The sequence below is a fragment of the Cydia strobilella genome, chromosome 17 (genome assembly GCF_947568885.1).
Source record: "Cydia strobilella chromosome 17, ilCydStro3.1, whole genome shotgun sequence".
Taxonomy (NCBI): Eukaryota; Metazoa; Arthropoda; class Insecta; order Lepidoptera; family Tortricidae; genus Cydia; species Cydia strobilella.
This window is the reverse complement of record NC_086057.1, coordinates 12,986,531-13,010,986: the sequence shown is the minus strand read 5'-3', so window position 1 is coordinate 13,010,986 and position 24,456 is coordinate 12,986,531. Positions and strand designations below refer to the sequence as shown.

General features: G+C 40.1%; 1 protein-coding gene across 2 annotated transcripts in view; it reads right to left on the bottom strand.

Moving 5' to 3' along the window:
• LOC134749030 (dynein heavy chain, cytoplasmic) overlaps positions 1–24,456 on the bottom strand; it is a 97,301-nt gene that overhangs the window by 72,042 nt on the left and 803 nt on the right. For both annotated transcript variants that reach the window (XM_063683922.1, XM_063683923.1), the window contains exons 2-31: positions 24,269–24,339; positions 23,283–23,485; positions 21,974–22,111; positions 20,775–20,892; positions 20,376–20,489; positions 19,939–20,111; positions 19,041–19,161; positions 18,146–18,267; positions 17,478–17,619; positions 16,186–16,423; positions 15,128–15,327; positions 13,202–13,337; positions 12,755–12,861; positions 11,267–11,430; positions 10,666–10,771; positions 9,091–9,246; positions 8,215–8,394; positions 7,784–7,927; positions 7,332–7,477; positions 6,946–7,095; positions 6,496–6,588; positions 5,836–6,050; positions 4,605–4,731; positions 4,084–4,186; positions 3,655–3,877; positions 2,972–3,119; positions 2,247–2,352; positions 1,758–1,967; positions 914–1,060; positions 124–296 (exon numbers count right to left, since the gene is read on the bottom strand). In XM_063683922.1, the coding sequence (XP_063539992.1) occupies positions 124–296; positions 914–1,060; positions 1,758–1,967; positions 2,247–2,352; positions 2,972–3,119; positions 3,655–3,877; positions 4,084–4,186; positions 4,605–4,731; positions 5,836–6,050; positions 6,496–6,588; positions 6,946–7,095; positions 7,332–7,477; positions 7,784–7,927; positions 8,215–8,394; positions 9,091–9,246; positions 10,666–10,771; positions 11,267–11,430; positions 12,755–12,861; positions 13,202–13,337; positions 15,128–15,327; positions 16,186–16,423; positions 17,478–17,619; positions 18,146–18,267; positions 19,041–19,161; positions 19,939–20,111; positions 20,376–20,489; positions 20,775–20,892; positions 21,974–22,111; positions 23,283–23,485; positions 24,269–24,339 (4,474 nt within the window). The remainder of the gene's footprint in view (positions 1–123; positions 297–913; positions 1,061–1,757; positions 1,968–2,246; positions 2,353–2,971; positions 3,120–3,654; positions 3,878–4,083; positions 4,187–4,604; positions 4,732–5,835; positions 6,051–6,495; positions 6,589–6,945; positions 7,096–7,331; positions 7,478–7,783; positions 7,928–8,214; positions 8,395–9,090; positions 9,247–10,665; positions 10,772–11,266; positions 11,431–12,754; positions 12,862–13,201; positions 13,338–15,127; positions 15,328–16,185; positions 16,424–17,477; positions 17,620–18,145; positions 18,268–19,040; positions 19,162–19,938; positions 20,112–20,375; positions 20,490–20,774; positions 20,893–21,973; positions 22,112–23,282; positions 23,486–24,268; positions 24,340–24,456) is intronic.

Below are 24,456 nucleotides of genomic sequence, written 5' to 3'. Positions count from 1 at the left end.
TGTTTTGTAAAACAAACGAAAAAGTACCTTACGAGGTTAATAGTAATTTGAAACCTTATAGATAAGGTATATCGGGAGTAAAAAAAAAATAGATAAGGTATTTAAATCGTATTTGAAACGCACCTGATGCTCTGGAAGCGGCTAGTCTCAACGGGCAACAGAGTTTTGATGTCGGCGGAGCCGCTGAAGATGCCCTCGAGGTACACCCAGCGGCGCTGCACGTCGATCCACACGTCGAACAACGCGTTGATGCGGTTGAGCTTCTCTTCCCAAGTGAGGGCTTCTTCTTCGAATACCTTTACACGCCAAAATAAAAGTCAGTAAATACATGAAGCCAATTTTTGTGCCTCACCAATACGATTTAATAGTACATATGTAGCAAGTGGACTGCTACATATGTATGGTGGTGGTGTGTGTGTGTGTTTTTTATACTACGTCGGTGGCAAACAAGCATACGGCCCGCCTGATGTTAAGCAGTCTCCATAGCCTATGTACGCCTGCAACTCCAGAGGAGAGGTGTGTGTGTGTGTGTGTGTGTGTGTGTGTGTGTGTGAGTGTGGTGTGTGTGTGTGTGTGTGTGTGGAAGTGGGAAGATGTGTGAAGGAATTTCGATATTATCGGATAAAAAATGCTAGAAAACTATATTTAATAAAACAAAATTTAATAAAACTAAACTAACATGGTTTGGTACGGAAACACGGGTCACTATTTGAGCGTTTATTCTAAATCACGGCCTAAAGCACATTTTTTGTAGTAGTGGCCGTAGATGCTCGTGGCATTTCGCGTTATCTGGTAGAAGTATCGCTACCATTATCACTACAACATGTGAGGTGGTCGACATTCAACTAATAGCTTAGATACATGTGTAAACTTATTATATCCCTTTGTTACACAACATTGAACCATAACGTACCTTATAATAAGGCGAGAGTTTCATAGCAGCCACACTGTTGATGTGCTCCTTGACTTTGTTGAACAAGTCGTCCCAGCCGCGGATGATCTTGCACTTGTTCTGGTAGTTGATCAAGTCCAGTTCGTAGCTCTGCCATGACTCGCGAACCTGAATGAAGCCAATACATTCCAAGTTAATAATAATTGTTATATACGAATTCGCTTCGGGAGTAGAGGTAGTTTGAATATAATTACATATCTATGCATATTTAAATCAGGGGTAAGTATGGCTAGAAGTTGTGACTGCCACTGATCTTTCAATCCAACGAGGCATAGTACGATTTATCGACCACCTCATAAACAATAAATAAATTATAGATTAAACCCAAAAATAATGATGTACCCTTAATAAGTAAGTAATATTTCATTCAAAATATAATAAAGTGCGGTTCCCATTACCTGTAAGTATTGTATTGACATGTAAAATATTTACTTATATTTTATTAATAAAAGATTGATTGATTGACAAACGCGCCAATAGAATTTCAACCTTAGCAATCCAATTTAAGGTACAAATTAAATTAGACTTTAAGGAAATGTGACTTGTCTTAAAAAGAATCCTCATATATGGATTAATTGGAATATATTTGGATTTTTCGGAAAGACGTACATTAGTGCTGCCTGGAAAAGTGTTAAACGACGACGAGTAAGCGCTTAATATGTCTTATTATGTCAGGACCATCTTACTGATATGTGGTTCCGCTATGCTCTGCGTCTACCGTTAATAAGTATACTGTGAAGTGACCACTTGGTGCGATTAGCGAGTGACTTAACTTGAAAATGCCTCGTGACATAGTGTAGTTTACCTGCTTGAGGAACTCCTCGAGAGCCATCTCCCCCTGAGCGACGGACACGACGTCCTTGACGGTGTGCTCGTTATGCAGAAGGTCCGCGTCCCACACTTGTCCGAGAGTCAACTCGGACAGCGACCAGTCCACTTTCAGCGCGCGGCACAGTTGGCGCCAGTGACGCTCTTTTAGAGCGTCGGATTTCAGCTCCACGATCAACATATTGACCTAGAAAGATATTGGGAATTAGATATATCAAAAGTAAAGTAAAGATACCCTGGCTGGAAAAAAACGCCGATGATTCCAGATCAGCCAAGTATTTACAATGTATATGGTTGCTCAGGATGTTGAAATACTTTATCATTAGTAACTCGGCGAAAATCGAAAGAAAAAAGTGGCAATTTTTCATCGTTTAAAGGCTTCATTCCAGGGCTATAACTTTATTGCAAACCCAGGAAACCAGTTATTTTTATTACAATAAAAATGGTTTTAACAAAAATACTTTACCTTAGTGTAAGAGTGCAGTAGTTTGCGAACGTATTCGTAGCTGTCGTACATGCGGAGACGCGCTGGCAGTTCTTTGAGCTCGTTGAGCATAGCTTCCAGTTGTTGCCTAAAATAAAAATATAACATTTAGTTACAATATTAAAAAGTATTTAGTTTCGAAGTGTTTAGTGGGACTGGGCGGGACACGTTTTCCGTATGCCGGGTGATTTGTGGGCTAAAATAACAACCAATTGGGTCCCACATCAAACCCGGGGTCGCGGCAAACCTCGACGGCGTTAGCGAGATGACCTTGACGCCTTTGACAGAAACTGGTGGGAGACGGGTCAAGACCGGGATACGTGGAAAGGGGGGAGGGAGGTCTTTGCTCAGCAGTGGGACACTCTAGGCTCATATAAATAAATAAATATATTTACTTTCGAAACTCGTGTAATTAGGATGCACGATTTTTTAAGGCCTGATCATGTTTACATTATAAATTCAAATCAAGAGAGGTCGATGATTTCACTACTTTATGGTTTGCAAAAACGGCTGACAATGATGTGTCTTCGATGCGTATTACATATTCGTTTCTAATTGGAAAAACAGTGCAAGCGAAACACCTATAGTGATAGACAAATGAGTTTAAAAGGACTCGTGTGATAGGACTGGTGTTGCGAGTTAACTGCTTATTTATCAGGCGGATTATAAAGTTATTTGGCACCGACGTGGTATGAAGATGTTGTTACCTCAGTTTCCTAGGCTGCACCGAGAGCCACGGTTTCTCGCGGATGTCGTCGATCTGCGTCCAGATCTTGCTGAGCGAGGCCCACACGCCGCGCAGGTCTTGCAGCTCCTCCAGCGCCACGGTCATGCGCTCGTTGTTCACTGAGCTTCCTGCGAAGCGAATCAGAGATTTAACTTTTAAAAAACCGGCCAAGTGCGAGTCGGACTGGCGCACCGTGGGTTCCGTACTTTTTAGTATTTGTTGTTATAGCGGCAACAGAAATACATCATCTGTGAAAATTTAAACTGTCTAGCTATTACGGTTCATGAGATGCAGCCTAGTGACAGACAGACGGACAGCGGAGTCTTAGTAATAGGGTTCAGTTTTTACGCTTTGGGTACGGAACCCTAAAAATGTAGCCGCCATTTTGAACTTGAATTATTCCGAATGCGTCTTAGGTCATATAGGTATAGAGTAAGGATCTAATAGCAGGATCTATTAGACTCAAAATGCTTGCTATATTTAAAGGCATAGTATATTTTGATATGCACCCCAAAAACCTTAAAAACGACTACCATGATTTAAACTTAAACGACAAATCTTAATCTTCCTACATAGCCTGGAGACTTAGGAGCGCATCGTCAGGACTCCTCGAAGCATCGGTGAGCTTGCTCCCAACTAACCTAGATTTGTGGTTAATTTTACCTGTATCGTGCAGCTCTAAAGCCTCCTTGGCCTTAGCCACGTTGTCTCTCTCGTCCTTCAGCTTGCTGTATCTGGTCTCCATAGCCTGGAGCCTCGCGAGAGCATCTTCCGGGCGCGTGGAGCCGTCGGTGGGCTTGCTCCGCTCCCACTCGGTAAGGAACTCTAGAGTACGAGTCTCGACTGCTTTGTCTTCGGCTACAATCTTTTGTTGGAGAGATGCGACCTAATGATTGAACAAAAATATGGTTAGGTACTAATAGGTAAAAAATACGACACAGACATGGGCAAAATTAAAACTCGAAAACAAGTATCAATCAAGCCTTTCGTTTTTGGCGATGTAATACAAGTCTACATTAAAAAAGACCTAATCTAATTAACAGTTATTTATAAAGCAAGATATTTGAAGGATTCAAAGTGAATTAAGCTTACTTGGGTCTGAATAGACGAATCCTTTCTACGCATAATTTCGTTGAACGCGCTCCATTCTCCTTCAATGTTATCAACGTGCAGCCATTGTGCTGGGAACTGGAATCTAAAACAAATATTATTCATTTCAGTTTCAATTTATACCAATTATGGAACAAGTAAAACTAATATGATGTTGCTGTAAATGTTGTATTGACTTGTGAAAGAGCTCTTGAGGTCTACTGCAGAATTTTCATTTTATTTTAATACAGTTTACAAGTTGACTGTCACAAACAGCAACACTTAACTTTACATCGGTGGACAAGGCAAAAGGTCCACCGATGTATAGTTAACAGTGTGGGCGATGGTTAATTAAAGAAAACATGACCGATGCTCCTTATGACGTCAGACACGAATGCCGAAGACGGCGGTTTGATTTCAGACTCGGACACAAATTACCTTGGTTAATCTCTATATGACACTTCTTTTAATTTATACCTTTATCCACTTAAACAAAAAACAATTAATTACTTTTAAAAACATACCTTTGCCGCTCCAAGATGCGCTGCGCCTCTCTGTATATGTCGACTTGTTTCTCCCAAGCAAGCACCTCCCGCTTAAGCTGTTGCACGTATGTAATCAGGGATACCGCATCGCTGGTGGAAGCTGCCTCTGTAAAACAACAGTTTTGTGGTTTGATTTAGAGAAACATGAATTTAATTTACCATTACACTACGCTTACAAGTATGTAAAAATAATTTTCAGTTCAGCAGCTTGAACAAGCCTACTTTCGCCACTCCCTGGAGTGAGGAAAGTGCGACTTTCCTCACTCCAGGGAGTGAAACAATGTAGCTTTTTAATTTAGTGAAGGCCATGAACATCATACTACGGTACGGTCCGGTACGGTACGGTACGGTACGGTACGGTCCGGTCCGGTCCTGTCCGGTCCGGTACGGTACGGTACGGTACGGTACGGTCCGGTCCGGTCCGGTCTCGTCTCGTATCGTATCGTATCTTATCGTATCGTACATATTATAATACTTTTTTTTTTCTGTTTATTCTGTGTAATTCGAAATACATTTTAACCTTTAATATGTTCTCACTACTGAGGTGAAAAATTATGTGTGCAACACGAGAGCAAAGTTATTTTACATCTCGTGTTTTTGAGTCCCTCGCTACGCTCAAGATTCTACATTAGAATCTTTCGCTTTCTCGGGACTCAAAATAAACACTCGCAAGAAAAACCAACTTTCCTCTCTTGTTGCACAAATAACTATTGTTATTGATTCTGACTATGTAATAAGTTCAAAGGCTCAGAAATTATTTTTTACATCACATGGCGATCCTGCCAAGACGAATAATAATAGATGAGATTTAAGAATATGTTATACAAACAACCACAAATACAATTAGTGCAAATTTCAAGTGACAGGTGAGATTTCATGTGTTCACCTTCCAAGTATTTATAGTTATAAAATAAGGCAATTTTCTGTTTCTGTTATGTATTTTATAAGAAAAACGCTTTAGAATATACCGTATATGATAAAATAGACTATAGACAACATCCTAAACTCTTTCTCCGAAGCACCCTCACTAGACAGCCGATAGTAGTGTCAGCGATAGTCCCTAAAAGTGCACCATCTCTCCTTTGAGCAAAGCGCCGAACTTGCCGAGCACCTCTTTGTGCTTCATCGTACTTCCACCGCCGCAAATCGACCATCACAAGTTACTAAACCGTTCTTTAAAGTGTGTAGTGAACGGTTTATGTATTCTCACCGATAGTCTGTTGCTCCAGCTGCGAGCGCGACTTGGCGAGCTGTCCGTGGAAGTGCACCATCTCGCCGCCGAGCAGAGCGCCGAACTTGCCGAGCACCTCCTTGTGCCACGCGTCGTATTTTAAAGCGACTTTGCTCTGCACGCGCGCGAAGTCGATCACTACGGGACCGTATTCGCGACGGGTGTCGGACGTGTCGAAGGTTGTGCGGGATTTCCTGAAGAAGGTGTGGTATGAGATATGGTAGGAATTCTATGTAGAAAAGTACGAAAGTATGAAGCGTTTTTATAGTGATACACTTTACCGATCTGTTGAGAATGAGAGCGAGCAACTGGGAAACAAATAAGGATTTCATTTATAATCGGGTCTATTGCGAATTTATTTTGTTACCTTTATTTACCGACGTAAAGCGAAGACGACGTGTTCAAAGCGCGAAGGTTTTAAATGTTATAAATAAGAATTTCTCAAATCAATCCAGCAGTCTTCGAGAAATCAAGGAAGATCAATAGAAAAAGATACAGACGAATTGAGAAAGTCCTCCTTTTTTAAGGTGGTAATAAATATAATTATACCCATGAATTATGACATAACGTTCTCACTTATTTTTCAGGAAACCGACGCTGTAGGGCCATGCGTGTATTATTAGCTATAAGTACACTTACTTGATATCGTTCAGGCACTTGATCCACAAAGTGATGTCTTCACCAAGGCGACCGTACAGCGTTTCGGGTTGCAAGTCCCACAGGGCTTGGTAACTGTAAACAAATGTCAATGTGAGATCATGTCTGTGTCGCGTTCGGGTAACAATTTTTTTATTATTATTATTTATTTAATAAAATACACAGTATTCTTACTATAATCATAGCCCCGCAAAACTCAATAAAGAGTGACTGTGGGGTCATCAGAGTCATTTAGAATGTCACCGAGCATCGTTACCATGTTGACGTGTAGTAATCAAGTTACTCACATAACAAAATCTAGATTCTCAATACTCCTCTGGGTCTGGCCGTAAAACAACACAACTCAAAAACCGTTATATCTTTTACAAAATTTATTTCGTTGAATGCAAACGAAAATAAGCCTTAAACTGGAGGACATAAAGTCGAACTTACCGCAGCCACTCGTCGACGTATTCGCGGACCTGCGATATCTTCTGCTCAATAGCGTCATAGGCATTTTCGAGCGGGGCCGCCGCGCCCGGTAGCTTAGTGAGCAAGTTTCTGTATGTCGCAGTTTGAGCCCGAGCTACGCCGACTTGGTATCTATGGAAAAAGAACCATTTGTATTATCATTCGTAAGAAATTATATTAAATCTGTTTAATAACTAAAAACGGAAACGTAAATCGTGGAAAGCCCATAAACAAAATAGGATCAATACAGCAGTAGTACAAAGACCGAAATCACGTACGGCTGTGTTATAAGTGGCCAAGAAAAAGCGAGGGCGCCTAGTAATATGAGACAGGTAATCCCGAGGATATTGATATTTATTAATAAAGACCTGGTGCTCTGCAAGCGGTGCTGGCTCGTGACGACGGCCTGCCACGCGAACATCTGCCGCATGAGCTGGAAGCGCGCCTCCTCCAGCGACGGGAACAGGTACATCTGCTGGTTCGTGATGCGGACCTCGTGCACCACGCGCGCGATCTTGAAATCAAACAGACGCCATAGGCAAATAAAGTTAATGAAGAGTTATTAAACTAGTCGCATGAACAAAACTGCATTGTCTGTATTTCAAAAAAATCCATCGAAGTCTGATTAAGGTCCTAAGCCCACGGGACCGTTCGGTGAAACGAACCACGAGCGTGGAGCGCCAGTCCCAATTTGGAACGTTCGGTGGATATGCAGTTTTTGGCCATGAACGTTATAGGTCATTTTAGGTCAGCATGCCTGCGTGCTACGTCACTAGTTTTGAACAAGTTAGCGGTGTGTCAACTGTAACATGTTATATACCTGCGGCTCTCCGCCGGGTTTGTGCGTGGGCTCGGCTGGTGAGTACGTATCCATGGACAGGTCCAGCTCGTTGCTCTTGCCGAGGAGGGCCGCCGTCCACGCTTCTACGCCGGCTTGCAGACGCGCCGCTAGGCTCTTCTCGACCTGTAATAGAATAATGGATTATGTGACTTTTACCACTAGGTAAAAAGCAGCTTTATATAGCTTAATTTCTTTGAACATTCCCTACGGAAGTATCTCTGAATTTTGACGATATTTACGATCGTTAAACGCGTCTCTGACCACTATCAAACAACCGAAGTTTTCGAACTTAAACTATCGTGAGACATATTTCAAAATATTACAAAATACAAGTGAGTGAAACCGTTCTGATCTAAATATTTTGAACCGAAGTTTTTATGAAATTTTACTAAAATTTCGGAAAAACGAACCTCCTCGTCTAAGCGCTGCACCCACAGATGCAAGTTGCTGTACTGCCGCAGCGACAGGTCGTCGATGGCGCGCTGCAGCCGGCCCAGGATCTCGGCGAGGCTGGGCGCCGAGTACGGGCACGTTTCTAGTGAACGTGCGTCCACGGAGATCTGCTCTTCAACCGCCAGGAGGTCTTCCACCTACACAGATAAATAAATAAATAAATTTTAATTTATCTAAAAAAAAAATACACAGTTAACACTTATTTAGGTAGGTTACAATAGCGAAACCTGAGTCAAAAATTAAAAACCTTGCAAGCCCCATTTTTAGAACAAAAATGTTGCGTACAAATTCTATTACTTTTCGAGGCCCATATTTTATGTTTTTTTATTGTTTTTAGGAAGATACACAGAAGTAACAATTGGATACACAACTAATAAAGTACCTAAGTATCAAACATGCTTACAAACATACATACGTTACATAAGACTATAGAACAATTACAATTTTTTTTTTTTTTAAAGCAAAGACACTGCTATGGAAAAGTAAGCTCCGCAGACCACTACTATATTTACCGAAAGACAATGAGAAGATATCTAGATTTATGAAATTAACATTGTAATCATGACATGACATGTTGAATCAGTCGTATTAAAAGAAGAAGGCTTAATTCAACTGTCAACCAAACGTTACTTTTAATCTGTGTTTAAAGTAGCTAAAGTAACGTTTAAACATAATACTTAGCTAGCAATTGTCTTCTTACCAGACTCGCAAATAATGCAGTATTTTAAAAACCTGATTGATACACGTCAAACCTGACAAATCTACATACATACACTATTTTTATTTTATAACTGCTACTAGCAGTATACGTCTGTGTCAGTCCTTCAACATACCTTCTCCTGGAACAGCAGCACGACTTCGCTGAGCTTCTGAACGTAGGGGTCCAGCTTGTACGACTCCCACACGAGCGCCATGCCCTCCGACACTTGGTTCAGCACGTCGCGACGCAGGCCGGCCACCAAGGGGATTATAGATGCTTTGTCGCGGATCTGTTTACGGTGAGAAATAGTTAGTTTTGACGCCTCTCAGAAGAATACCACTTTGTCAAAAGTCACTTATCAAAAGGCCGCTACTTAAGCCCTGAGTCCAATGGACTTGATATCAAGTCGGCAAAGAGATTCAAAATTCAAATCTAAGTTTGAAACCAAGGGGTTAAGTAGTCTTTATTGACATTTGACAAAATATAATCATTACGCTTTTTTTATAATCCGACAAGAAATTGTAGATAATAAATGAAGGCGTCACTTTTTTACGTAACTGTCACATTTTCGACGTAAAATGCTTAAACATGGCAACAATTTAGTATGGTGTATTTTAGTTATATTTTATTTTATTTCTACTATTTTATGTCGCACTATTATAAAGTTTGCTGGACTAGCAATTTCTATATTGGCTGTAATACTTTGTGATATTTTAAAGCTTAAAGTTAATAAATTTGGTAACAATACTACATTGCTTAATTAGTAATAATTGTTTAGTAGCTTTCTGCAAAACTATGGCCCATTAGTAGAAAAGCTAAGTCAAATTTAACCTAGTTTAATCAAATCCAAAACTAGTCCAGTTTTCTGTCCGATTGATAAACTACACTGAGTTATTTGACGTCATAATTTAATCAACTTTAATCATCCTACATGCAGCACCGATCAGTTGGAATAAAATCCTTCATGTGACATATTGCATATCATGCTACATATAATACTTATGTAGAAAAGCGGGGCTTAAGCCGCACATTGCCGTTTGTGCGGAAAAATAAACATAAGCAAGCAAAAAAGGATTGTCACTCATTACTAGTGTTGTAAAAAAGCTGACCCAGAAGGCATTTGAATCCTTAGAAAGTTTCACATCTTGAAGGGTTGAACTCTCTAACCTACCAAGATTAGATATATTCTGCTTCTAGAGTCTTCATATTAGAGGCTCTCGTTTTAAGGCATTTTACAGGTAAAGCCACGACACTATATCGTTGTCAAAATACTAGTTTGCGAGTCTGCTCCAAGGCGTTACAGAAAAGCTCTGCTCAGTCTCTACTAAGGGCCCAAAAACTTCGGAGCACGTGTGCAGACATTATAGCATTAGTTGCTTTAAAACGTCTAAATGATGTAAGCAAAAACGCATATATTTATAAAAAGCAGCGGTAATTCATGCAGCTATCGCAGGCCAGTACATATTAACAACTACCTTCGTATGATTCCTATTATTTAGCTGCACACAAAAAAAAATGCATTCCTGTTAGTGACGTCACACAAGAGTTTTTGATGGTTTTTGAAATGTATACTCTAGCCTATATGTTAGACTTTGTGTTTGTTATGTGCCAATCGTTTAGTGTAATAAACTCTAGTAGTGCTTAAAACTTTGTGTTAATGTTTTGTTTAAAATTGTGATGTATATAACAATAACAATAAAAAAATTACCTTCTCTAGGGTGCGTTCATAAGTACGCACGCTCTCGATGAGGGATATAGCGAATGGATACAGTTGATTCGCTTGGTGAGCCTTGTTCACGATAGCTAAGGGCACTCTGGAACAAAACAAATTTTATATTAAAATTTTCACTATAGGTACCTACAGTTCATAAGATTTTTTTAGCGTTTTGCTATGAGCAAAGACAGTTGTATAAAAATTCAATGAGTACAAGTTTTTATTGTGGAATCGGATGAGTCCAAACTCAATGAGGTTGCGATTATACTTTAAATCATATTGTCACCACTGTTACGTAAGTATATGTTATATTTCAGCTTTATCTAAAAAAAACTTGCAAAGTTTGACTTACTGCTTTAACTAAGCAAGTAAATAAAATATACTACTGCAAAGTTTAAACTTAAACGTTTATGTTCTTCTCAGAAAAGGTTGAACACTTTTTTTAAACCTTAGACTGACACGCTAACTTTGCGCAAACTTAGCGTAGTCCGATTCTACGAAAATGTGACTCTAATATTAAAATCTTTGACATTGTAAAAGTATATACACAAACAATACAATGTTATGTGAACAGGATCCGAAGGATCAACAATACCTGAATCCAAGATTTTTCAAGTTGCGCACTTCCTTGTACAGCGTGATGATCTCTGGCAGGAAGTTGACCTTCAGTTTGAGGATGGTGCCGGTCTTGCTGGACCGCGCGCGCACTGATTCGATCGCGAAGATGCGCCCGGACACGCCGAGGTTGCGTTGTTGTACCTGTAAATATACTGGATTCTATAACCCTTAACTTTTAAAATCAACTTATTTAGTATTTTATCTCTTGTTGATAAGGTCCAATTCTTATGAAAAAACTCACGTTCTCATGCTCATATAAAGAATAAAGAGATCGAGCCAATAGGCGAGAGACGATATAAATCGAAGATACCTCGAGCTAGACACTCTGAATAAAACCCTTGCGCTTACAACTCCAATACCGTTGATAACTTCATCCAAAAATTAAAACACAATATGAACGTGCATATGCCACAAAAACTAATCAGAAAGAAAAACGAGAATCGTATTCTGTGGCTATCTGAATCTGCTTATAATTTACAACGCGATATACTTAGATGATCTACTATTATTCCATGAACAGTACCCGCAAATTGACATCAAGGAGATTTTATGAAGAAAGAGACAAGAAATACATACCTCATTAAAAGAAAACACACGGAAGAACGAATTGTTAATTCAAAAAACCCGAAACGGGAAGTACTTATGGCAAATAATAAAAGAAGAGACAAACAACATCGTACAAGAATACAACTGGAATCTAAAAGACGAAAACACTAAAGAGTCCACTACACCGAAATACCTGACTACCTAAACAATTTTTTTATTCGAGTAGGAAATGATCTTGCTTTAAATAACAGCCCAGGAACTGTAGGAACTGCACGACCTGATCCCACCTTCCCCTTTCCATCATCGGACATCCAGGCGCGGGGAGCGAATGCACCCGTTCGTGGTCCACGTTCCATTTGTTCGCACGAAACGTTTTGCCTCCTCCTTTTTGGTACGGACGGCTAAGGAATGGAATGCGCTCCCGCCATCTGTATTCCCTGATCAATATGACCTCGGTCTCTTTAAAGCAAGAGTGAATAGGCTGTTACTGAACCGGTGAGCTCCATCTTAGGCCCTGTCTTCACTTTCCATCAGGTGTGACTAGGGCCAAGCGCCGATCAGTTTATAATATTAAAAAAAAGCAAGCCATGGCACATTTAAGGTCAAAATGCTCTGAAACTGACTGAAACCCAAACCATATTAGCTTTATCCCAAATTACTACAGCAGAGCTTGTAAAAATAGCAAGACTGAAAATATCAAAGTCTCAAACAAAGGACGTTATCTCTGTATTATCAAATCAATTGACATATATTATAAATGAGATTCTCTGCTCCAGTCTCTATCCTCTATCACTTAAGAAAACTCGTCTGTGGTTATTTTTCGTCCCTGTGCCAAGGGACGAAAAATAAGCATACTAAAGTCCAAAATTTAAAGTGTTTTTATTTGTGAGTTAAGGTTATTTTATCATAAGTTTCTTACCTTACGAGCCCAATCGTCAAAGACTTCTTGGGTGTCCAATTTAAGACGGAAGCTGTCACCATCGGCTTTCAATTTCTGCCCTTCAATGTGGTTCTCCCATCCCTTACCTTTGTAAAAAGAAAACAATATTTAAATATTGCACCTCCATTCTTAAAATATTTGCCTGTATAACTCTATGACTCCATATAGTAGCTGATTTTTGTCTGGTATGACTAAACTAGAATAAACACAATAAAGGCCAGCACACATCGGCTGCGTGTGCGTAGAATTAGAATAAACAAAATGTTTGGTAATTTAAATTTACATTTAAATAATAAACAATCTACCCTATTTTATTTCAAAACTTTAAAGTTCGAGCATTATCTCTCGTAATTATTCGACGCCGTCGAAGATGACGAAAGACACCGTAAAAATTCTGAACGCTCTCACGTGGAATCTTTAACTTACCCAAAACATCTTCAACTCTCTTCAAGTAGGCGGTCAGCTGGTGATCGATCTGCTTGGCCCAGATGATGGACCCGGCCACCGGGGGCAAGTCACGCACCAGAGAGAGTCGGCTGCACTTCGATTGTGGATATTGCACCTGATTACAATGACCGTAATTAAAGAATATCATTCAATTATATATAATATAATTGAAGAATAATACATCTTAAATAATGGAGGAAAAATAGGTTAACGACCAGCCGGAGGGCAAACGTCACTTTCTGACACCGCTTGATAACAAAATACGAATGACTTATTTTGTAAAATATAAATATTCAACCTCTCAAGTACCAGCACTTCTAACAGCCAGGCGTTTACGATTTTTTTATGTATGGAATTGCGCATGCGATATCGCCACGATGAGAGGCAAAAGTAACTTTACTTGTCTGGTGAACATTGGGAATTGAGAGTTCCACTTACGAACTCTACTAGTTTTAGTAGGCCACAAAACATACTTTGAACTTACCTCGAATTTTTCGTGCTAAGCCTCGATATCATCCTTCACTCTCTGTACTAGCTGTGTCTGGTATTCTCCGATAGCTCCTCTGATATGTGGTCGTATGATAAGCGCGTTGATCCGAGTTCGTTCACATTCTTGGCTGGCACCTAATTGATCTTACCTTAAACTTCTCGTGCAAAGCCTCGATATCATCCTTCACTCTCTGTACTAGCTGTGTCTGGTATTCTCCGATAGCTCCTCTGATATGTGGTCGTACGATAAGCGCGTTGATCCGAGTTCGTTCACATTCTTGGCTGGCACCTAATTGATCTTACCTTAAACTTCTCGTGCAAAGCCTCGATATCATCCTTCACTCTCTGTACTAGCTGTGTCTGGTATTCTCCGATAGCTCCTCTGATATGTGGTCGTATGATAAGCGCGTTGATCCGAGTTCGTTCACATTCTTGGCTGGCACCTAATTGATCTTACCTTAAACTTCTCGTGCAAAGCCTCGATATTATCCTTCACTCTCTGTACTAGCTGTGTCTGGTATTCTCCGATAGCTCCTCTGATATGTGGTCGTACGATAAGCGCGTTGATCCGAGTTCGTTCACATTCTTGGCTGGCACCTAATTGATCTTACCTTAAACTTCTCGTGCAAAGCCTCGATATCATCCTTCACTCTCTGTACTAGCTGTGTCTGGTATTCTCCGATAGCTCCTCTGATATGTGGTCGTATGATAAGCGCGTTGATCCGAGTTCGTTCACATTCTTGGCTGGCAACTAATTGATCTTACCTTTAACTTCTCGTGCAAAGCCTCGATATCATCCTTCACTCTCTGTACTAGCTGTGTCTGGTATTCTCCGATAGCTCCTCTGATATGTGGTCGTATGATAAGCGCGTTGATCCGAGTTCGTTCACATTCTTGGCTGGCGACTAATTGATCTTACCTTAAACTTCTCGTGCAAAGTCTCGATATCATCCTTCACTCTCTGTACTAGCTGTGTCTGGTATTCTCCGATAGCTCCTCTGATATGTGGTCGTATGATAAGCGCGTTGATCCGAGTTCGTTCACATTCTTGGCTGGCACCTAATTGATCTTACCTTAAACTTCTCGTGCAAAGCCTCGATATCATCCTTCACTCTCTGTACTAGCTGTGTCTGGTATTCTCCGATAGCTCCTCTGATATGTGGTCGTATGATAAGCGCGTTGATCCGAGTTCGTTCACGTTCTTGGCTGGCACCTAATTGCTCTTACCTTAAACTTCTCGTGCAAAGCCTCGATATCATCCTTCACTCTCTGTACTAGCTGTGTCTGGTACTCTCTGTACTAGCTGTCTCTGGTACTCTCTGATAGCTTCTCTGATATGTGGTCGTACGATAAGCGCGTTGAACCGAGTTCGCTCGCGTTCTTGGCTGTTCATGGCTGGCACGTACTTGATCTTACCTTAAACTTCTCGTGCAAAGCCTCGATATCATCCTTCACTCTCTGTATAAGTTGGGTCTGGTATTCCCTTATAGCTCCTCTAATGTGTGGTCTCACAAAGAGCGCGTTGAATCGGGAGAAAATGCGGAACATTTCGTTCGCGTTCTTAGCTGTTCCAAGCTGATCGCGGAGATGGGCCGTGATGCGGGTCTCGACGCGATCTAAAGAAAATACAGGCTTTACGAGTAATGATATAAAATCGCAACACTTTAAGACCTTTAAGCAATGAAAACAAGTTTCTTTCTTTAGAAATGTTCATACTAACCAATTCTCATTACTCCTAAGTTTATATTTACAATGAACGAATGAACTTTCTAACCTTAGCGCTTCTTTATTCTCTTTTAAGACCTTTTATAGACTGTGACTTTTTATGTAGTAGCAATAAAGTTACTGAAATACGTTGAAACTGTGAGGCAGTCAAACGTGTTTACATCGCTACAAAAAGTCTCAGTGTGTGAACGATCTAAAGGTGAATGAGGGTTTGTAATCTGACATGAAATGACAGTCCGGTGACACTAGATTAATTATTCGCATTCGTCAAGTGGACCACAAGACTTTTACGGTCTTCAAATTAGCTTACCATCTGCTCCTCAAAAATTGTAGTTATATTTAACATGACTTCCAAACACAAGCAAAGGAGTCCACGTTAAGTAACCTAGGTATATAATCAACTAGCTTTTGCCCGCGACTTCGTCTGCGCGGACTCAGCAACGGCAGCTAAATAGCGCCTGGAAAAATTCTCATAGCAATTCAATTTGAGCATATTATGCACACAAATTAGCCGGCACTTCATTAATTATCTCAATTCCACCCCGCTTTTTACTTTCTTAAGGGGTGATTTTCGGGATAAAAACTACCCTATATCCTTCTCGGGGATTCAACCTATCTCTATGCCAAATTTCATCTAAATAGATTCAGCGGTTTAATCGTGAAGAGGGAACACACAGACAGACAGACTTTCGCATTTATAATATTAGTATGGACATTGATATGATATTTCAATAATGTAATGAACGTACCGATCCTATCTTCATATCTCCGCACGGCCGCTTCCCAAGCGTCGCAGCCCTCCCTCGAGATGTCCAAACAGTCGACCTCTTTAACATTCTCGTAGGCCAGGTTGACCTCGGCGATGGCGTTGGCGTCGGCCGCGTCCATGGGCAGCGCGAGCGTCGGCGCCGGCTCCCCTCCCGGCCCCGCCCCCGCCCCCACCCCCGCCGCCGGCTCCGACGCCACGCACGCGCGCGGCCGCAGCACCTGCCGCACCAACACAAAGTATTATGGCGTAATACATCTATACATAGCTGCTAAAGAGAGGTATGGGCACTGTGAATGACATCTCGCTTTGTGTGGTAGGGCACAGGACAGCGGATGTCATTCCAGATCTAGAGCAGAGCCCAACTGGGGAAGTACCTCCACCTTACAGAAAACCGCAGCCAAATAACACTAGACCCTACTCATAGTGTTGTGTTCCTGCCGGTAAGTAAGGTTGCCAGAGCTCAACGAGGGAGAGGAGTGTTAGGGTCGGCAACGCGCGTGTAATATCTCCGATGTTGCAGGCGTCCATAGGCTACGGTAACTGCTTACCATCAGGCGGGCCGTATGCTTGATTGCCACCGACGTGGTATAAAAAAAAAAAAAAAAAAAAAAAAAAACTGCATACCCACTTTATGAACTACATAATATAGGTTCTTCAAATCTGAAAGCCGAAGTTACAAAATGATTTTGTAAGAACGGGCTCGAGAATTTTAAGATTTAGTTATATACCGTTGCATACAATATTTTTTTATATTTTTTTCTCTGCAACAATATACAATTAAATTAAAGATGTGATTAGATAAGAATAGATAAATTTGTTTGTAGATTTTTCTGGTTAGATAAAGTGTCAATATATAATTTGTCAAAGGACTGTCTCATTTAAAACATAGACAGAGAGAATCATAGTATATTTGTCTTACAATAGTACTAGCAAAGAAAGAAAGAAAAGGATGAGTATTTTATTTATTTATTTAATCTTTATTGCACAAAAGAAAATACAAACGTACAAAAGACGGACTTAATGATACAAGGCATTCTCAACCAGTCAACCCAGTTAAAGAGTTTTTTTTTTTGTTCTTATTTACTGACAATTTGGTTTGACCGATTATAAAAGCCCCCATTAGATAAAAAAAATTGGACGCCTTTGGTTATTGTGGCGTTTCATTTTTTTCCCTCACAGTTCACCAGAAGCTGTTAAAATAAGTAGGGATGGGTTCTTCACATTCCTACGCCTTACTTTAGAATGATGGGTTTGAAATAGGGCTTCACATACCCTTAGCATAACAGTCCGCAGCTGCTCGTGGTGGCGACGGAAGCGGCGCATGTGCTCCATGCGCGCCTGCAGCCGCTTGTGCGAGGGAGACACTCGCCACACCATCTTGAGATGTTCGTCTCGCTTCTTCTTAACGATGTCACTGTACATTGGCAAGGGTATAAGAATTAGGTGAAAAATATTTAACTGGGACGAAGCTTGTATTTTAAAATCCAGGATACAAGAAATGCAAACTTAAGGCCAATTGGCGCTGAAAGTAGTTTTTATAAGCTTGTCTCTTAGCTTCTATAGTTAGCAATTGGCAGTTTAAAGCGCAGTAAAATGTATGCTCTGAAACTACGTGTACAGTTAAGGCAGCACTAAGGGTAAAACCTGAGACACTATTACTGAGACTCCGCAGTCCGTCTGTGTCTGTCCGTTACCAGGCTGTATCTCATGAACCGTGATAGCTAGACAGTTAAAACACACAGATTTCACAGATGATGTATTTCTGTTGCCGCTATAACAACAAATACAAAAAGTACAGAACCCTCGGTGGGCGAGTCCGACTCGCACTTGGCCGGTTTTATTTTTATTTTGCTAAACTTATTTTTCTCAATAGAACGACTTGTTGGTAATTTTCGCGACTCATCTTTGAGTTCGGTTTTCTTAATAACAACGGAACTTACCGTAACAGACCCTGTAGCTTCTCATACTCGTCGTCCCAGCACGAGAATACCTCAAAGCACTGTGTCATGACTCGCTCGAAGTCCTCAAATGGAATATGCATGAGGCGCCGCGTTCCGAGCACCTGGCGTACAAAATTGTGTTAACAGTGCAAAAACAGGAATTCTGGGGAAGACTTCATATTTCAATCCACGTGCAATATACACGCATAGTTAACAATAACGCCCTGTTGGAAAGAATCGGATTTTAAATTAAAACCTGCCGAAAAGAATGCCTGTTGCTTGCCTAGAACTTTTATTGACATGTGCAATTTAGTATTCTATTTATCTATTCAACCAGTTGGGTACTAATATTTGACGCCCAAGTTATGTATATTAGTCACCATATAGTCACAGAATAAGTAATAGTATTATCATACAGAACAGCCACGCCCCACCCCGCCCCGACTCGAACTACCTCGCCCCGCGACAGCAGATTGACGGCCGTTTGCCGGCCGCTCAGTACTATTTTTAAGCAACTTACACTATGACGTGCCGTTCACACACAGAAACTTAAGTGATTTTTAGGGTTACGTACCCAAAGGGTAAAAACGGGACCCTATTACTAAGACTCCGCTGTCCGTCTGTCTGTCTGTCACCAGGCTGTATCTCATGAACCGTGATAGCTAGACAGTTGAAATTTTCACAAATGATGTATTTCTGTTGCCGCTATAACAACGAATACTAAAAAGTACGGAACCCTCGGTGCGCGAGTCCGACTCGCACTTGGCCGGTTTTTGATGTATAGCGTGTCCGCCCTGTGGTAGTGACCGTGCCTATGAAGCCTATGTTCCAGAATCATAACTTTTTTTAATTTTGTACCCGTATTTGGTTACTTTGGAAAGGAGAAGATTCTGACCTTCAGGAGTTGTTGACCGAGATCTCGGGAGATAGCTTCGACAAGCCTCAAGCCGCGCTGGATGGGGTACTTCGTAGAACGAATCTTGCGAAGATGCGAGAAGATCTGCTGCACCGCTAATCTGCAAGTGATTATGATAGTTAACGTTTAGTCCTTTTAAAGGCCTGCTTATAGTAGTTCTCTTGACGTCTTTTCTTAGATAATTTTTTTAAGGTATATCTATTAATAGTTTATTTCCCTAGACTACAGATGTTCAAATTGCGGAAGGTTTCAAAAAAGGTTTAATGTGAAAAATTTCTGGATTTTCTATAATTTTAGAAAAATTTCGTCGACTTCAGTACTGATGAGTGATGACTAGGCTCATTTAACCTTAACTTTAAGGTTTAAATTTGAGAGGATAATTCGAGGGATGGGCGATGTAGTGCAAATGGGTTTTTGAAATTAGAACTATATGGGACGTGCATAGAGTTCTTATTTGAGTTGTATGTGTGTTTGTGTTTAATAGTCTCCATATTTAGCTCTTTGCACTACCTGTTGACTTTTGTATGAGTTCTACATTTCCTGCTACCCAAAGGTTGTCTGGAAGAGATCGCTTTTTAGCGATAAGACCGCCTGTTGTTACCTAGTTCTATTTTTTTCTTTAAATATTTCTTTGTAGTTTTACATGTATGTAAAATGTATAATTTTGGTGCAATAAAGAATATTTACTAACTTACTTACTTAAGTGACAAAATATCTCGACTTATCAGGTTTGACAGATAAAATATCGAGGGATGGGCCTCGATATTTTATCTGACCACGTTCCAAGGTCTTGTGGCTGCGTCCTGTGGGTTGTTTGCCATTAGATATTCAAAGTTTTTGAAGTAAACATTGCATTCGTAGCGCTACCAATCCATACCTGATCCTCTCCAGCTCAGTAGCGCTGAGCAGATCGTTAATAGGGAAGTCCTTCATGAGGGGGTTGTAGTCGGAGACGGTGGCTAGCGCCTGCTTGAGCCCGGTGTCCGTGTCGAACGACACGGTCGCGTGGAAACGCTTGCCGTATTTCAGGATCTCCAGGGTTAAAGCCACCTAGAAGATTAGATTAAAGTAGTCCAAGTCCGGCCTTACGAGGTTAGCCTAACATTTTTATAATTCGTCGCACTGACACACACATCCACACTGTAAAATTAGGATAGCCTGTAAGAATGTTGGTATAAATAAATAAATAATAAAATTTTATATTGTAAAGAAAATACAATTTTAACATTTTTTATTTATGGCATGAAAATATTGCCAACTTCAAGCTTAACTACGCAAAATAATACTTTTTAGACTATTTTTTTTTAATCTTACCTCGATGCTCTCTCTTTTCTCCTGAATGCGATGGAGAGCTCTCTCCAGGTTCAGCCAGAATGAGATCTCCTGCAGCGCAGTTCCGTTAGAGGGATCGCGGTCTAACTTGGTGACCTGTACACAAATAACCAGAATTCAGGGTCATAATTAACTGTTATGTAAATCAAAATAAAATAAACTGCGCAGTTTTTGAATGAACCATTTCTAATATGCAACACCTATCGTGTGTGGCGCGCCATTGTAAACCTTGATGGAATGCACGAAGGTTGATATTGGGTTACAACCCCGCGCGTCTAATGACGGCTATTTGGCGGTCAAAGAAAAGAGTAAAGTATGTAGACTTGATAGTTGATAGAACAAGAAAAGCTTATTGCGAGCTAACAAAGAACAAAAACCTACCTTTTGTATTTCCTTAATCCAGCGATTAACACCGTTCTGGAGTTGGTTAAGGAAAGTGGAGTCTTCCACTTTGTCACCAAAATCAGCCACGCGTGGTTTTCGTCCTTCGTCGGCCGCCCTGAAATAACGCAACGGATTAATTTGTTACCTTTAAACTTCCAATTGTAAAACACAAAAGCGTTGGTTTAGGTGAAGCAAATAATGCAACCACAGCTTTTGCATGGAAATCGCAGGGCGTTTTGTTTGCTCATGAAAATTTATCAAGGAATTGGATCGGCGATGGCGGGATAACTTGGTCTCCTTTTTGAGAGGCTGGCCAGATATAGCACTTAACAGAGAAGAGTGGAAAAAGAGGGGGAGGCCTTTGCCCACCAATGCGACACAGTGGGCTCTGAATAATCATTGGACTGCTATGGAGTGACGCCAAAGGTGTGAAATGAAGATGAAGATTTATAAAAATACGATAGAATGTATTTAAATATAGATAAATGATTTTTTTTAATTTCCATTAATTATTTTTATGATTTTGACCCATGTTCTTTCACTGATATGCGTTAAAATTGTTAAATAACAAACGAAACCGTCAACGCCATCTATTCGACTGTAGGCCAAAACTAGTAGCGCCCTCTGAACGAGAATCAAATTTTCTTGATTTTCGTGGCACGTTTTTTCCTTAGACTGTATCTATCTATTACGGAGTTATATCTATCTTTGCTAAAGGTATGGCACTGTTGTGGCAAGAACTTACTACACAGGACAAAATGGACCATGTAACCTGGCGTGCCTTAGATCATCAACGTCATTAGTCATCATTAATATAAACCCATATCAGGTGATGCAATAAAAAAATGTTGTATAGTCTACATCTTCTCAAATGATTTTTACGCCTAAGACGGTAATCTGTTAAACAAAAGCCATTGTTTCTTTTATGCGAGCGGTCGGCCATTGTGTGTCATCGTGTCTGACAATGGCACGCGCCGTAGCACGCGCTCAGGCACAATACCACACAATGGCCGACAGCTCTTAAAAGAAACAATGGCTTTTGTTTAACAGATTAGGGTATTACGACGTAAAAATCATTTGAGAAGATTCATACTATATCTAAACAACAAGTTTTTAAAATAAATCATATTTGGTTTTAGTTGTATATCTATCTTTGGTTGTTTGAAAATAAATTATGTTTGTGTTGATTAAGTTACCTTTTAATGACGGCAGCCACAATGGGATGCACTGGGAGGGTGATCTCCGGAATGTCAATGTTCTGCTGCAGATGCAGTAAGCCCATTTCCAGCTCGGCTATCTTCTTCTCAACTGATGGTGCCATCTTGTCTCCATCCCTGTTACAAATCAAACATTTATTGCAGTAAAGCAAGAAGAAACACCTGTGTATTGTAAGAAACACCTGTGTATTGTAAGACACCTGTGTATTGTAAGAAACTCCTGCGTATTGTATTGTAAGGTACCTGATTATGCAAATAAATAAATTAAATGAAACAGTTCATAAGTATCTGGATTAAGAAGAATGTTAATGTAAGGTTCCTTTCGCATAATAATGTACAAGTCATAAATACTGATATTACAATTACCTCTCTTCACTTGCTTTTACTATAAAAATACTACCCCTTGTATTTACACAAATAATAAAAAACTTTACACCTGGATTTTAATCATTTTTAGGGTGTACCCAAAGGGTAAAAACGGGACCCTATAACTAAGACTCCGCTGTCCGTCAATCTGTCCGTTTGTCACCAGGCTGTATCTCATGAACCGCGATAGCTAGACAGTTGAAATTTTCACAGAGGATGTATTACTGTTGCCGCTATAACAACAAATACTAAAAACAGAATTAAATACATATTTAAGTGGAGCTCCCATACAACAAATGTGATGACGCACTTGGCCGGTTTAACTTATTATCAATTAGTCACTACAAGAAACAAAAAAAATCGGTTTAATAAAAACAACCTGGTAGGAGAAATTGGGTCAAAATTAGTTATGTAAGGGTGGTATTCCACTTGTCAAATTTATTGGTCCAATGTGTACTAAGCAAAATGTTACCAACCTAACAGGCTCCTAAATGGGCAAAGACCAAACTGCCACAACATAATAGGACATGATAGGTTGTCTGGAAGAGATCGCTTTTTAGCGATAAGACCGCCTGTTGTTACCTAGTCTTAAGCTTGTATTTCGCTTTCTGTGTATTTTTTTCTTAACTTTATAGTACACAATAAAGAATATTTACTTACTTACTTACATAATGAATTCATTATCAAGTCACCCTAGAATTCCACTTATAAATAAGAAGGTCAATTAAAATTCAAAGTTGTCTGGTAGAGCTGCATGACTACCAAACCAGAAAAATCATTTAAATATACACTTTGTCATAAACATCCAAAGAAAGTAGGTGTTCCCAAAGCCCATGGTATTGACCCAAGGATAAATTTTATGATAACCAAAGAAGTGTCAATGTCTTCCTAAGATGACCTGTTTTGTTAAACTCAAACATACCTGTCAGCTCTCCCGCTCTCTTTCACATAGCTCTTAAAGAATGGAGCCATGGTTTTGCTGATGAAAGCATGCAGGGTCTCATAAGGCGAGCCATCCGACAAGTTGATGAGGCGCAGCTGACTGTGGATAGACTTGTCAGCTTCAATGACTGCTCCTCTCTTGATGCACACAAAGGCAGCCACTCGGGGTGAGGTGAAGTGTACCTGTTTGTAAATAATATGCTTTTTTAATGCCTGCACTTTATTCTATAACAATTGTTTTCATCTGTAATTTTTTCACAAACCTCAAAAAAGAATTTTTTTATTTGCTTTCATTGCCTTATATTTGTACAAGCTCATTCAACATAGATAAAATAAAAATTAGCATGGTTTTTATTTATTCTCTTGCAGCTATGGTACAGTCACCATTAGATATATCAGAGCAAAAATGTCTCAACATGCACCTAGCGCCATGACAATAGAGGCGTGTTCAGATATTTGTGAGCACCTTGGCTGCTCCGATATATCTGATGGGGATTGTACCTACCAAGTGAGACCAAGCTAACTCTGTACTTAAGTTGCAATGACTGTGTAGCAATTTTATCAAGAATATCAAATTTCTATCAAAATATGACGTGAATAATGACACTCTCACACTTTATCCTATACATGTTTGTGCAAGGTTAGCTTACATGGATTCTAGTACATAACAAGATAACAACAAATGTTTTGGAATGTAACAATACCTATTTACATGTAAAGGCTGGCATCCACTAGACTCGCCGAGGCAAATCAAATCGAATCGCAATAATTCGCCTTCTATGCATTTACTATGAATGGTAAATTCGATTCGACGCGCCGCGGCTCTTCGTTAATAGAAGCAGGTGCATAGTAAATGTATAGAAGGCGAATTATTGCGATCCGCCTCGGCGAGCCTAGTGGATGCCAGCCTTAAATAATGATTTAGGTAGACAGAATAGCTGCAAATAATAAACTCTTCAAGTTTACCTCAGTACTGATCTGGTAGGTAACAGCTTCTTTTTCTTCCTCTCCCTCTGTTGGCTGCTCATTGTCATCTTCTGCACAAATCATAATATTTCAATAACTTATGTTTACCTTCAATATTGTAATAACTTTATAGCCATCAGGGTGAAACCTGTGTTACAAATATCAATTACTATCACTTTAATGGGGTT